A 15,236-nucleotide genomic window follows, 5' to 3' on the forward strand; every position below is an offset into this window, starting at 1 on the left:
GCAGAAACAGCAGGCTCTGTGCACACCACACTATTTTATTTTTTTTATACAATAAAGCCAGCTGCTTACAAAGTGCTAGTCTAAAAACAGATGTTGACACTATACAGAATGTACACACCAGCTAGGATCCTGCCTGGTCAGAGTCAAAGCCAGATTCCTAACATCATCTTTACAGCATTTAGAGGAATCTCAGGATCCTAAGATCACCCACAAACATCTGTTCAAGCCAGTCATACTAAGTACAGGAAAAAAAGGTTCCTGTTTCAGTATAAAGCAGAGATAAACACAGTTACATTGAACTGCTCTTCAAATGTTTCCTTATCCGTTCAAAAGTTTCATTCCAGAAGAAAACATAACCCCAGAAAAAAACACAGGAATAAAGCAAGGAAAACAGTGCAGTGCTACATTTGAACTTAACCCTTAAGTAATTCCAAACCCACCCAGCCCCATTGCTAGAGTTCAGAGGGAAAAATACCCAGTTGAAGTAAAACCTCAGACTAACATTAAAACCCAGAAACATCAGTAACTGAACCAAACAACTCAAATCTCAGTGCTTTGTAAGGACTATTTTGCATATCTATATAGTAATTGAGGGAAGATTGTCAGTGAGCAGAATGCAGCTGAGCAAAGAGGACTCTGCTAAAAAGTTACAGTGAGTGGGGGGGGGCACTCAAGCACTTATGACCAATTCTGCTAAAATGGCAAGTGGGCTGGCTATGTGGTACAGAGCAAGATCAGCACAGAACCAATTTGAGATACAGAACATGTGTTGAAGGAAAATCTAATGCTGGAAAAGTGTTGATAGTGTAAAGCGTAACACTATCCTTGCACAAATGCTGAAACTGGCTTCAAAGGGCAATGTAACATAGCTGTGCATGAGGGTGCTTCTGCAGAATAACCATAAACCTCCATTCCCCTTCAAAACCCTTGTTTCTTATGCTATTTGAATAGGTATAATTGCAGTGTCTAACCAAATACAGAGGGCCTTATGGCAACGAGGAGACTTGGAACAATTCTTGCCATCTCTATACAATGGAAACTTATCTAAATGGAATGGGGAGGGAGGTAATGTAAAATTTTATCATACTTCCATGTCTCTGTAACTAGAAAGAAAACATGATGTATTGGAAATCATCCAAAAGGAGACAAGCCACTGAACCTCTCTATTCCTGGACAGACTAGGATAAGAAGGGCCCTAAACCTTTAGTGGTGCTGCTAAAAAAACTTTGCATGAAGAGAGTTGATGACTATTCCTCTAAAACTCCAGGGATAAACTGTTTCATTTCCCTAGTGAGTCCCAAGGAGAAAGGTAAAGAATAAGTTTTCCCATTACAGTGTGTAAATTACCATTTAAACATGACCAAGAAAGATTTGGATGTGCTGCTAAAGAATGCTCAGGACATCCACAGATTGGCATCAACAGGTCTTGTGAATACTGTTGTGGCTATATTTAATTCCTAAGAACTGTTTTAGAAGCACTCTAGTATACCAGATAGGTACAGAAAGTGGCCCTAAAATGTCAACAGGGACTTCTGCTGTCTTTCAGATGCCACACAGCCCATGCATCTTTCACAATGTACATCATTTCTCAGCTGAAGCCTATTTACAGCCAAGGTTTTGAATTTTTTCTTGCCACGTGGCTTAGGCACCTCTTCCTTAATATGCATTGCTTCAGCCACACAGCATAATGTCTGATTCCACACATTTTCTGCTTAAAGTAACACTTTATTGAAGGGTGGTAGAATTTGATTTGAGAGCTTTTAAATTATAATGTACTCAGTGTTGTCATCTTATTGCTTCTCCTGCGCAAGTGTCACTGCTCACTGAGTACTCCTATAGTGGACTTCCCATTCTGAGTTTTACAGATAGAGCAGTTCTCAGATGCTTCAGATACATTTGCAGATGAGCAATTTGATTGCCTGAATGATGCCGTGTAGGCTCAGTTAGTATCCATGCCATCACATTCTTCTGATGTCAGCTCAACATTTGTGCATGGAGATGAATTTCTCTTGGCCTTGTCATCTCTACGCTGGTAGAATAGTACATATGCTGCTTTCGTCTGCAAGACAAAGATAAGACAAAAATGGTAAAAGAGAATGGAAGTCTGAAACATAGGACAAATTATTACACCTAGGCCTAGAGTCAGACTGATCTCAGTAATTGTAATGGTGATACCAAATTCTACAGTGTAGAACTAAAAGGTCACAATCTGCAACATTTTATTTAAAATATTTATATCTACTTTTCCACTAAAACTACCTAAAGTTAAAGAAAAAAAGTAAAGAGACAATAACACTTAATTTTAAATCAACAAATCAATCAATACAAAATGCACTAAAACATGGACTGTACTGAGAGATGAACAGATCTTTAAGAACTGGACAAATAACTTACAACTGCTCCATTCCACTTCTTGAAAGATATTAATCTCACAAGGCAGGGTTCAACAAACCCCAACACCAGGTCACCAAGTCACCTAGAAATATTGTGCCACCAGTCACCTCTGGCTTGTATTGCCCTCACCCATACAGAGGCCAGAACACATCCTCTTTGGTTGACTCCTTTCCTCCTTTGTATGCTGTGCCTATGAAGTTCTCTGGCCGCTCACAAGACTTTCTTCTCTTGTGAGATGATGGAGAGGAAGAGAAGCTAATACATATGCTTGTAAGTTATGCAAGCAAATCATGAAAAAAACACAAGCAATCACACAGAGAACTGTAGTCACTTCTACTTTCCCTGATATATTAATAGTAAAGCCTAATATGGATTCCAGAAAGGATGACTAGAAGTTTCCGGTTGCACAAACTCCACAGTTTTTAGAAGATATCAGACTCCAAATCAATTTTTTTCTTGATGTTCTGCTGATTTAGCATCTGCAATTAATTCCAGATGTTACTCAGCACCTTAAGGTACACCTTCATACACTCATCTTTAATCAGATTCATTTCAAATACTTACTACTATTTGCTCTTCTGATGCCGGAGACACACTACTGTCATCAAAGTAGTACCATCTGCCATTTACTTTATTCTTTGCATATGCAGTATCTGGGGAGGTGCGGGAAGGAAAAAAATAGGCTTACTTCAGAGGTAAAGCATGAGATTTACAAGTAGTGATAATCACTTATGGCCTTTTATCAGACCATAAGGAGGTCCCATTTGTATAATATATTTGGTATTCCCTCAAACATAGTCAAGTTGATTCCAGGGGTTGTGAGACCCACGTAGACCCATGTGAGTTGGTGGGCTGCAGTGGAGCGAATAGCTTCTCCCTCCATTAGTGCTCCGACAGCTTCGTATCTGGAAGAGGGACTATGGTTTCCTTGCCTACAGAGATCTCCAATTGCCTTCCCATTAGATTGCCATTTCACAGGTCATAGAAGGCTTCACTAGATTATGTTAGTTTCTCCAAACAGCAATTTGCCTTTTATCCAACGTTATCTATGAAGCAGTTATGCAGAAAAAAAGTTACTCACAATGCCCCACACCCATGCCTCCATAGTGATTGGAAACAGCAATGAGGTCATATACATACGGGCCTGCTGCTGGGTCACAAACAAACTCAGACATGTTCAAATCCCTAGAAGAAAGAGTCATTAAATGAAGGTAAAACCAATATATGGCAACAATGCTATGATATCATTATACCTTCAAACAGCCTTAGGGACTTCTACGAGCCCAAAGACAGTACTATCTGTTTCAACAGCCTCGTTTTAATACTGGGTATGCTTTTACTTAATAGCAATGCCAATGAGATCAGTTATGGACTAAATACAGTTATGGACATCAGCACAAGGGGCCAGCTGACAAGATCAGTTTTAAAATCATCACTCTACTGCTGTAATGAGGCTTAAAATAACTGTCATATTGCTAGATCCATATATTTTGAAGGTCTAAGATCCAAGACAAGATTCCAGGTTCAAGTTGTGTTGCCAGCCACTTCACCCAAATAAAGCTGTGAGTTTGTTTTGCTTTGACCATCACCACAAATGAAACTCCTACCTGATGGGGAATTCAACCACAGTGTCAAGTTTATCTCTCCAGTATCTGTTGTATGAGAAACGTTTCAAATGCACCACCAAAATACGTGGAAGTGACCAGAGATCAAACTTTTTGGTGGCTTGCTGATGTTTCTTGCAATTCGGACAATACCTGAGAGAATAGGACAAATGGAAATACAACTATCCAAAGTCAAATATTACTGCAGAAACCTCCCCAAATCATTTCCATCCATATTTTTATCCTGTTATTCCTCTAAAGAACCTAGCTGACATACATGGTACACTCCTCTTGCGGACACTGTTGTCTACATAAAATGCATCCTTAATAGATATAAAGCATATAGCTATATGAAATGGGGGAGGGGGGAGGACATGGCCTGGATTAGTAATGATTTATGATAGAAAAGTGTGTGCTGTGAGTTACTGTGAGTTGCACCTTACTCTAGACATATTCTGCAAATAAAGTGAAAATGCAACTCAGTTAGAGACAAGAGTTACATTTTCAATGGTAGTCTGTGAGATGTTTGTCTCTCATGAAAAGACACAAGAAAGACTGCCATGTGAGGTCTTAAAGCATCAGGTTTTATTTTTAGTAATCACAACAGGCTACAGACAAAACCAGGCTAAATTTATGGGGAGCAAGGAATTTGTTTCTGTGCTGAGACTACAGGCAAAGAGTCTGTAAGGATAGGGATTGAAGGAATAGAACAACGTATCAGAGAATTGGAATTCTAATTCGGTTCCAACCTGGGTGACAGTAGAAGTAAGTGATGTAAGAAATTATTAAAGGAGAGGAAAACTATTAAGGGAGAACACTGGAATGCCACATCTAATAATCTGAGATGAAGCTATGTAAAGCAACCATCGTATCAGTATTTTTAAAGCTGCTATCTAGTAAAGTGCACAGATAATGTGGGGAGGTTTCATTCATTTCCACGGATATGATTTTTAAGCAGAAATATGGCAAACCTACCAGGGATCATGTTCACCAAGTGTTTCCATTGTAGTGAAGAGTTCAATGCAATCCCTGAGAGCTACTGTAGTTTTCTTCTTCTGTGGTTGGAATATACTGTTGTGTTTTTCAAATGCCTATGAAGAAGCAAACATATATTTTTCCTCTCCACAGCAAAATGCATGCTGAGTTCTACTAACAACACATTACACAGGACAGTTTAAATGCCTTATTACAAGAAATCTTCAGCTGGGGTAGGCAATCTTTTTGCTGACAGCAACTTGGGAGCTTACTTTAGCTGCCTGGGCTGATATCCAGACCTATGTGCAAAATGGTATGGTGTATCATTATCTGGCATTTTCTCAAGCAAAACCATATCACTTTGTCCTGATATCAGCTAAATATAACACTGCCCTCTAAACAAGGGGGGGGAATCAATTACCTGTGCTTCTTGTTCATCAAAAAGCAACTTGCGAGTACCAGAATCCCAGTCAATAGCAAGAGTAGCATGGGCTGAAAAAGAATAAGGATCACTTAAAAGTATGTCAGAAATGAGAACTATCAAGGGTGACATTTGGAGAGGATACCTACAACTCAACTTGAGGACTTTCCCCTCTGTAGTAAGGGAATTTATCTCTGATGTTCCATAAGAATTCACAAGACTGAAGGTGAAGAGATGCTTCCTATGTTGCAGATCTTCCTTTCCCAGCTCATACTGAATACAATCTTCTGACTGGCAGGCATCCATTTCCAACACTTTCTCCCTGTTTTCTTCCTCTCCATTCTGATGTTCCATCTCTTCAATTTCACCTAGCACACAATTGAAAGGTTAACAGCGGTTCCCTTTCTTTGTTCTACATAACTAACACCCTACAGCATTTGCAGCATCCTGTGTATTATTAAAGCAATGAACTGATTAAAGATGCTAGCGTTGAAAAGAATGTAGTCAGAAACAAGCCAGGAAGACTGAGGAAGGTCTTTTTCTGAGATGGAGATAACAGAAGTTCTAAGAAGGGGCGTGCACTCAAAAAATTTGGTTGAATTCTGATGTGGGTATCAGGAATACTATAAATATTCAGTATCCCTGGAATTTGGGTCAGATTCTCTAATCCAGTTTGGTAAAATTAAAGAATCTCAAATATATCTGGCTATTATTCCCTCTGGAGAACACCATCCGGGTGACTGTGGGATTATTTTTCAAATAAATTCCACCAAATTTTCAGGAAACCTACTCCTTCCTGCCCACTAAAGAAACTCCAAGTTTCAGGAAGATTGGACCCTGGGGTCCAATTCTATGGGCCCCAGCACAAGGTGCCCCCAGTCACTCTCCATTGTTTCCTAAGGGGGGGAAATTTTAAAGGCTTTCCAGGCAAAGAAACCTTAAGCAAAGGAGCAACCCCTAGGCAAAAGCCACTACCCAATGCAAGTCCCAATGCAAGCTGAACCAACAAAGCCCAACAGAACCAAACTGAAGCAAGTGAACCAACATCAAACCAGAGAATCATGTCAAACCAGCGAATCCTACCAAAATCAAACTGAAGCACTGTTGTAAGTTCAACAGAACTACTGTCAAGCACAGAAGCAGACAGGCAGAACTCAAGGCCAATGTGGGAACACCATGGAATAAAATCAAGCACTGACCCACATCATAACTGCACATCAGCAGAACCAGCAACCCAGCATAAGGAAATGGCAAGCAAACACATTCGTTGTAACTTAGTATAAGATAATCCCTCTCCCAAGGAAGGCTTTAGAAAGTGAGAGGGAGGGGTGATTTTGGGAAACCCAAGTTCTCTCCATGCAGTATGCTGCAGCCTACACTGTCATTCATTCACTGGCTCAGAGGAGCCTCTAGACAGAGCTGCAAGCTGCACCTGCCCTTCATCAGTGGCCCTCTTGTTCCCTCCCACCCCTGTAATGAAGAAAGTTAACATTACACAGAAGAACAACACATCAGCTTTCTCTAGCTTCATTCTGGGTGTTTCTGCAGGTTTGCTGTGCTTGTCTGTGGTAATTACATGGTGTCAAAAATTTTCTATTTTCCCTAACCTCTCTCTCTGAATCTTCCTCTTCCAGTAGCAAGAGAACAACATTTCTGGCTTTGCAGACAGCCCCTTCCAATGCAAAATGTATGTTTTGCTGTCCTCAATCAGTCATATGTTAATGCATATCAGGACTAAAATCTAAAGTTGTATATGGTATCATAATTCAATCTTCAACCAATCTAGACATTATATCGGGCTTAGTTCCACCCCTGCCCTTCCACTTATGGAAGGGGACAATTTCTGCTAATTTCCTCTTCATACTGCAACCCCCATGCCATACCTCTTGCCACTCAGAAAACTCATGTTTAGCAAGTAAATTTCTTCAAGGGAAGCTCTGCTCATGGATTCAAGTCACAGAGTTTGGTCTAAGTAATTTCCATCTTAGGATAATTTACCTTCAGCAACAGCACTGGAGCCATTACAAGTTCCATGATTTGCAGATGCATCAGAAAATTCTTCAATCAAAGAAAGCTTTACATACCGGCTGAAAGAAAGATATTTTCCCTATTAATCCTCAACAAGAATGGCTCTGTGCTAGTTTGTCTGACTCCCCAGTTAACAAGAACAATTAATGAAAAAGGTCAAAATGGTAATTCATTCTCTATTCTGAGGCTTAGATCTGTGGCTGGATCTAAGATCAGTTTCTCTTATTGCAAATCCACAATTTGCCCTTCATACTGTTTCCCAAGAGTGTCTCTGTGCCCCAGGATCAGCATTTCAGGGAGTTTGGTGGGAAGGATGAGTCAGGAAAGTTCAGTTCCATTGACAGAAGTGTCTCCAGTTAGCAGAAAATAAACGTTGGATTGATTCCATTGTTTTTATACATAGGCCAGAAATAAAAGTATTATCCCATTCATGATGGCTAAAAGAAATATATGAAGTAAAACACCTTTAAGTTATGTGGTGAATGATGCCTTAGACAGCTTTTAAAAAATGGTTTGGCAAATTCACGGAACCTAAATGGAATCTCCACATACAGGAGTGTACAAGAGATGGCCATCACCACTTCCATGGCACCTGTCTGGCTGCTATTGGTAATATGCTGAACTAGATCTAATTCGGCAGAGCTTTCTTTAGGTTCTCTCTTACTTTGGGGCATCTATACAGTCTCCCATGGAGAAAGAATATTTTAGACTTGTCCTTAGCAGATGACACATGGGCAAGGAAAATCTCTGCAACTACCAAGGCACTTGCAGCAGTCAGAAAGAATTTCATTTTAACATAATATAGCTCCTAAATAGTAGATGCAGAAGAGCAAAGATTCCAATAACATGGATTACTCAAGACTAACCATCCTAGACGGGTAACCCACCTCTTCTCTGAGACAGCAAGCTGGACAGAGAAGTGAATATAAATGCACTTTACAAATGTGTTGCTTTGACAAAGGTAAATTGTGGACTCACCTAATCCGCTCCAAAATAACGCTATACAAATAATCTAGGGTGAGCTTGTGCTTCGGCATTGATAGGAGTAGGGGCTGGCCGTACAGAACAGTTCCTGGAGTTGAATTAGATTGTCTTGCTTTCTTTTCTCTGAAGTAAACTGAAAGAGTGACGCATTCAGCACTGTCCTCCATTGGTTTGCAAACTTCATACCTGCATGAGAACAAGTTGGCAATTTTAAACTCCTGTATAGCTGGCTAGAGAGCACCATGCTAGGTCTAAATAATTCAACCTGGGAAAAGCAGATACTGCATACTGCTAATGTACAAGAACATTTTCACATCATAGCTGCTGGTTCTGAACTCATGATCACCTCCTCCATTTGCTGTAATTTTTCTCAAACCTAGACATCCAGCTGTGAAACAATTTTGAAGAGTCATAGGGCCTTGCCTGAAAGAGTGACGATCTAGCTATGCTTGCATGATCAGGCCTGTGATGACTGAATACACTATTTTAATAATTTACCATGGTTTATCTATTGTGTGTGTGTTATGTGCTGTCAAGTCACCTCCAGCCTATGGCAACTCTATGAATGAAAGGCCTCCAAAATGTCCTATCATTAACAGACTTGCTCAGATCTTGCAATCTTTATGTATTATCCTTTTAAGAAAAACAATGTTACAACTCCTTTGACTCTACTTGCTATTGCTCTTCTGCAAGCCCCACCTTCACACCATGACAATCTAAAGCTTTTCAAAAGCTGCAGAGAAAGATAATTTTACAGCAAGTCCTGTAAATTCTCACTCACACTAACATAAAAATTATTCCTTTATTTTGTGTGAACCTAAAGTGCAGACAGTTAATAAATATCTCTGAAGATTAGAGTTTATAAAAAATATTTAGCATTGGAAGGTTTAGGCAGTTTAAAGGATGTGCAAGAATCTGGAGGATCCAGAGGAAAGCAGAGAAGAAGGAAAAGAGCTGTGGACGATGGAAAGACAGATGAGAGGACATGAACAGAGGGAAAGACCTGCAAGTCTCTAAGGGCCAAACTCCAAGTGACACCTGACACTAGTTGGACACTTGTCAGCTTCCCTCAAGTTTTGATAGGAAATGCAGGTGTCCTGGGGTCTTGCAGCTTGGCCTGGTCTTGACTGCTGTCCAATGGACTTTTCAACTGTCACTTGTCCAACATTCCACCAAGCTGCCTATATTTCCCATCAAAACTTGAGGGAAGCTGACAAGTGTCCAACCTGTGTCAGGCGTCACTTGTAGCTTGGCCCTAAGTCTCTCGAATATCCCTTTGTCAGCAACAACTTCTCAGGGCAGAAGAGGATGGAGTGACAAAGGACAGACTAAAACATCTTCACTACTGCCTAATGCAAAGTTCCCAATTTCTTTTCTTCCCCACCCCCAACAAGCCATACTTGGTATTAAAAGCCTCCTATCAAACAGAATTCCTCACAAATTAGTAGTAAGGATTAATAGTCAAGCATTCTCATCAATATGCTTTGTTGTGTTTACCCACCACTTCTCTGTAGCGGGCAAGGTATAGGTACTGCATCTATCAGGGCTACTAAGGAAATCCACTCTGCATAGCGAAAGTGACAAAACACTTATATTTAATTAAGTGCATGGCACTTGTGTGTGATATGTGAATGAATAGGAAGATATTCATTTGCTGGACCTTAGCATTAAAATTCAGGCGCCTCGTCCCCAAGCCAGATTTTATCAGCTCTATTAATACTATGTAAACAACTGAACAACCAAATACATAATCATTGCAACTGCCACCCCATCTATTCTCCAACAACCCCAAATATAAAATTCTTCATATGGTAAGCTGGTTACATTGAGCTCAGAGACTGTTGATTCATTAAGAGAGAGGAATTGAGTTAAAGTACTGCCATGATGCAACTAAAGTCACTCTGGCAATTCCCACAGTTACCACAGAAAATACTATTTCCAATATATTATGCTCTTTATGAGATCTTATTTGAAAGTTTTAATCTAGGTGCAGAGTGTACAAGAGTTCTGATCTATCATGAACTCTCAGATAGAAAACATCCAAGAGTGCAGACTTACAAAACGGAACTAAATGAACTGAACTAAACAGGCTCCATGCATAACACCTGAGATCAAATTAGATCATCATCTTGCATAACTTGTGCAGAAATTTCTATTGGCAAGGTAGGGCTACTTTATTCTCTACTGACATCTCAGAGAACAGCCAAATAAATAAAATACCCAGGACTCAGTTTGCAAACTGTACCTAATCTCTCTCTGACATCTAGAAGTAGCCCTTGCAATTTTCTGGCATTTCTTCTTTTCCACATGGGTTATTTATCCCAGGCCTAATGCTGTTTTTGCTGCTTCCTCAAAGCTCCATGGTGCATATGTTCACCTTTTAAGAGTTGTCCTGAGCTTTCCCAAACCTGCTTTGCTGTAAAGGTTTGGGAAAGATCACACCACAGCCTGAATTGCTTTGGCTGCTGTGTGGGTAAGATCAAGGAAACCTGGTCTTTCCCACCCATATGGCAGCCATTTTCTCTTCCCCAGGAAAAATTGAAAGCTGACATATTTATAACCCAATATAATATCACTCTTTATGTCAACTATCAGTTTTAAGAGACTCCCTGAAAAGGTATCCCTCCAGTGTACATGCTGGGGAAATGAGGAAAGGAAAACATGAGAGAAATGTGGCACCTAGAAGCCCATTGCCACTGTGCTGCATTTGCAGCTACAAAAACATGGCTTCCAAAGGACAAAGATGATGTGTTAAAAAGCTTGGAATCCCAGCAATATTAACTGAGATAAATTTGAATTGTGTTAGTTAGGTGCTTCTAAACCCAGCCTGATTAAATGCCAAGTTTTAATTGCACTGATAGTACTTGGAAATGCAGATTTACTTCTTCAAAAGCAAACAGATGGCAGCAAATTAGAACTTTCCTTTAGGGCAAAGGGCAGAACTATTCAAAACTTCTGTTTCAGTATGTATAACCTTTAATAAAACAATATTCCCAGAATCAAACTGTAGCCTAATTTCAAACTTCTTGTTCCACATAAAGAATCAAAAACAGGTTGTTTCTAGAGACAAAAGACAACACTAGCCTATCTGATCAATTAGGATAAATCTTGTTCAAGATACTAGGCTGAAAATTCTCAAAGCCATTCAATCTTCCACCGGTTCTGAGCATTTCAGAACAGACCCAGAGTAAAGAATAAAGTCATTGAGATGAAAATATACATTATTTGGTGCTGATGTTTTACACATTTCTGTATGTTAAAGGTGACCTGCAAATCAGTTTGGCAAAGCTTTGTTCATTTTAAATTTTATATATATATGAATGCTCCCATTATCCAGGCTAAGAGAATATAGGCTCTCAAACATATTCAATTTCTGAGGCTTCATGAGCCACAACCAATTGGAAAGAAACACACCAAGAAAAAAAAAGTCCAGCAAAGATTTTGTATGCTTGTGCAGTGTTATTTGAAAGACACTTACCTGACCCCTTGTAAGCTGGCTCCATGCTCCAGCAGGATGCTGGGTGATGTGACATCACCATCATGGTGCATGCTGGGGCGTTACATCGGAGCAGGAGCCTAGTGGGGCTGGACATCATGGGACCTAAGGAAAAAAGATAGTAAGTGTCTGGGCTGCATGCTGAATGCTCCTTTTATTTTAGTCTGGAGTAAGAGGGGCATTCAGCATAAGCAACCCATATTGATGTCATTTTGTCAGACTGATTTGCAGATCACCTTTATAACAATCTATCCATTGAACTTTCAGTAGGAGGAATGTCTTTCTTTTGAGATCTTGATCCAAGCAGCAGAATTCTTAATTCATGTTTCTGTACACATCTTAACTCAAGCTTTAACTTTCCAACATATCTGCCAGTTTTGTATTAACCAGACTCCTGGTAACTGACTGCTAAGAATAAGAAGCACCCAAGAGGAGATTATAGATTCACTAACTACAGTGTTTCTGTAAGCTGCAAGATACTGACTGGATACTAGGGAAGAAAACAACTGTGAGTATTTGGAAGCTAGACTCTGTCACAAGCTACTTGGAAAGTAAAATGAACCCATATAAAGACTCATTATATATTAATAAACAAACTGTTAAAATGAACTGCTATGAAACAGTATGTAATTTGCTTTTATTTGCAAATTTTTACAATTTTAGTTGTTTGTTGTTTACTTGCCAACTAACAATCTTTCAAAGAATTCCTCTACCACAAAATTCCTGTTTATTCACTAATGTAGATAACTGTGTTATTTTGTTACTTCACAACAATAATACCTGCTGATAGGAATAGATATATAATATCTCCATTATACCTCTTGGGGAAAAACTGGTTCTGGTTAGAAGACTTAAATTATGAGCTCTTTAACCATCATGAAAATAATATACCAAGTTCCTAGAGTGCACCTTTCAGCCATAAGTACTATTCCTTTCAGTCTCTGAGGTACACAAAAATAATCTACATAGCTTATTCTGCAACTATAATCTATAGCTGTAAAAGCCTGGAGGAACACACTCATTTTTATTCTCTTCCCCACCCATACCACCTAAGTTATTTTCAATGTTTCTAATGGAAAAATTGGAAACTTTGGAGAACACTGAAAAAATATAAAATATTTTCTCCATTAGAATAAATAAAATGACAAGGGTTTACTCACTCAAAATCCAAAGAACAGTATAGTATGAAGATTTTTTTTTTAAACTGCAAAATGATCTATGGCAATGTGCCATTCTTGAAATGTGCCATTCTTGAAAATATGATGTATACAGCATGAATTCAGTAAAGCACAAGTAGACATTTAAACCTACTTAATGCTGTTCTGCTTCCGCACAATCTTTTGCAACAACTAGCTAGTTTCTTTCTGTATCTTATAGTGCCCAGAAGACTTGTGCAAGCAGAAAAATGGCTCAAGACATGCTATCATTAACTTAGGGCAAAGGACCAGTGCAAGGGTTGTTTCACACTTGTGCTTGCACAAGGATTCAAGCCACTGTTTATTGCTTAAGATCTGTTTTGTCCACAATTTATATGACAATGTGCATCATATCTGATTACTGAAGAGATCAGTAGGCTGAATTCCACCATGAGATAATAGAAGAGTTTATTTAACACAGTTTCATAAACTTGTGCAAGAGCTTCCATAAGATCAAGCGCTGATTCTCACTTCCCATCAGTGCTGGTATGCAAAAAACCAAAATGCTGTCTGATACAGTCATTACAGTCCAATTTGGAAGTGTGATACAATTTGATTAAAGAAAGTAATTATTTACAGAGGGGTGCTGAAATATACCTTGAGCTATGTCTTGCACAAGTGGAAATGCAAAATGGGAAGGAGTTAAACTGGAACAGTGCAAAGACTACTAATTATTACTATCTTGTGTTTTAAAAAATGTTCCATGGAAACTAACCCAGTCTTTTCAGTGTTAAGTTTAACTCAATATATAAGCCTGCTAAGAATCCTATTGAGAATGTATGAAGACTGTTCTTAAGTCCAAATAATAAACCTTATTTGCTACTATTAAGTTTGTGTTTTCTACTTTCAACTTTTATTTTCCCCTACTTTTCAAATAGCAAAAGCAAAGATAATATAAAGCAGTTATAAGATACAGCTGTTAGCAGTGCTCTCTCCTTATTTAGTATTGGGTATATTTGCAACAAACCTAAGGCATTTATACTTTTAAATTTCATAAATATGCCAATAGTACAATTTTGTATGATAACAAGGTAATGAATGAGGCATATTACATTGTTAAAGCAAAGTAATTTTATGTTGGAGTAAATATCGCATATCAATTCTCTCTCCCAATTTTTTCCCAGGGGTGTGGTCTATGAGCTCAAAATGCCCAGAACACTTACATTTCTACTATTATTATATATCCCATGTTTAACAAAGTTATTCCCTAGACTAGGTGTAAATGTGCCGTAAGAGAATCTCTTCCAGGTAACTAGGCAGAGAAATTTTTGTGTATTAGAAGATTATTCTCTTTTATATCATTAATGTGACACAAGTATATATTCTATGTATATATGGACTTTGTAAAATTCTTTGGGTAATTTTTGTGGATCTATCTGAAGGCCTTAGAGCATTTTCAATTATGTAAAAAAGTTTAAAGGTGTTTACTCAGCAAGATTTTTGCTGAGAGAAGTTATTGAGGGGGAAACAGGAATCCCAACTCCCCTTTAAACTAGAGTACCACCTGTGAAATTTGCTTGTGAGATTAGTAAAACAAGATCTGCTCTAGCCTTTTTGGATAATCACATTTGTTGAGATACAAGGGAAACACACTCGTATATATAATGCATGCATAAATATTAGTAGGCAAGGCAGGGAGGCAGTTAACGTCACTGAATTTGTTCAGATAAAATAAGCAGATTTTATAGGGTTCAGCTGACTGGAAGCCAATAGTATTAGTACGTCTAACACTTGATACAGAAATTATTTTCAGTGCCATCAAATGTCTCTGGTTATGCAAAGAAAGGGCCACTGATCTATTTGTATTGCTTCTGCTTGCCTATCTGTAAGTGCTTTGTGTAAGTGATGAAGAATTCTAGTGAACTCAGAAGCTTGCATATTGTTTTGTGTCATTTTGGTTGGTGCTAATAAAAAGTATTATATGGATTGTGCTATCTGTAAGTAAAACAGTCAAATGCTTTTAAAATGAGGATTGTCTCAGTCGGTGCTAATTCCCCTTAAGTGAAGCCAAAGTGCTTGCATTTATGGTACTGTCACACAAGTCATATTATTATGACTTTATTTACCTCATTTATATCCCCTTTCTCCTCAGGGTGATTTACATTGTTCTCCTGTCCTCCATTTTATCCTCTCAACAA

General features: G+C 38.7%; 1 protein-coding gene across 2 annotated transcripts in view; it reads right to left on the reverse strand.

Moving 5' to 3' along the window:
* Positions 1-14: 14 nt before the first annotated feature.
* USP4 (ubiquitin specific peptidase 4) overlaps positions 15-15,236 on the reverse strand; it is a 46,779-nt gene continuing 31,557 nt past the window's right edge. The window contains exons 14-22 of one of the 2 annotated variants that reach the window (XM_054978125.1): positions 8,401-8,592; positions 7,393-7,481; positions 5,544-5,762; positions 5,395-5,465; positions 4,974-5,089; positions 4,002-4,151; positions 3,476-3,579; positions 2,959-3,047; positions 15-2,059 (exon numbers count right to left, since the gene is read on the reverse strand). In XM_054978125.1, coding sequence (XP_054834100.1) covers positions 1,940-2,059; positions 2,959-3,047; positions 3,476-3,579; positions 4,002-4,151; positions 4,974-5,089; positions 5,395-5,465; positions 5,544-5,762; positions 7,393-7,481; positions 8,401-8,592 — 1,150 coding nt within the window. In that variant the 3' untranslated portion in view covers positions 15-1,939. Of the gene's footprint in view, positions 2,060-2,958; positions 3,048-3,475; positions 3,580-4,001; positions 4,152-4,973; positions 5,090-5,394; positions 5,466-5,543; positions 5,763-7,392; positions 7,482-8,400; positions 8,593-11,905; positions 12,008-15,236 lie in introns of those variants that run through there. The other variant, XM_054978126.1, reaches the window with a different exon arrangement.

The sequence above is a fragment of the Eublepharis macularius genome, chromosome 4, assembly GCF_028583425.1.
Source record: "Eublepharis macularius isolate TG4126 chromosome 4, MPM_Emac_v1.0, whole genome shotgun sequence".
NCBI lineage: Eukaryota > Metazoa > Chordata > Lepidosauria > Squamata > Eublepharidae > Eublepharis > Eublepharis macularius.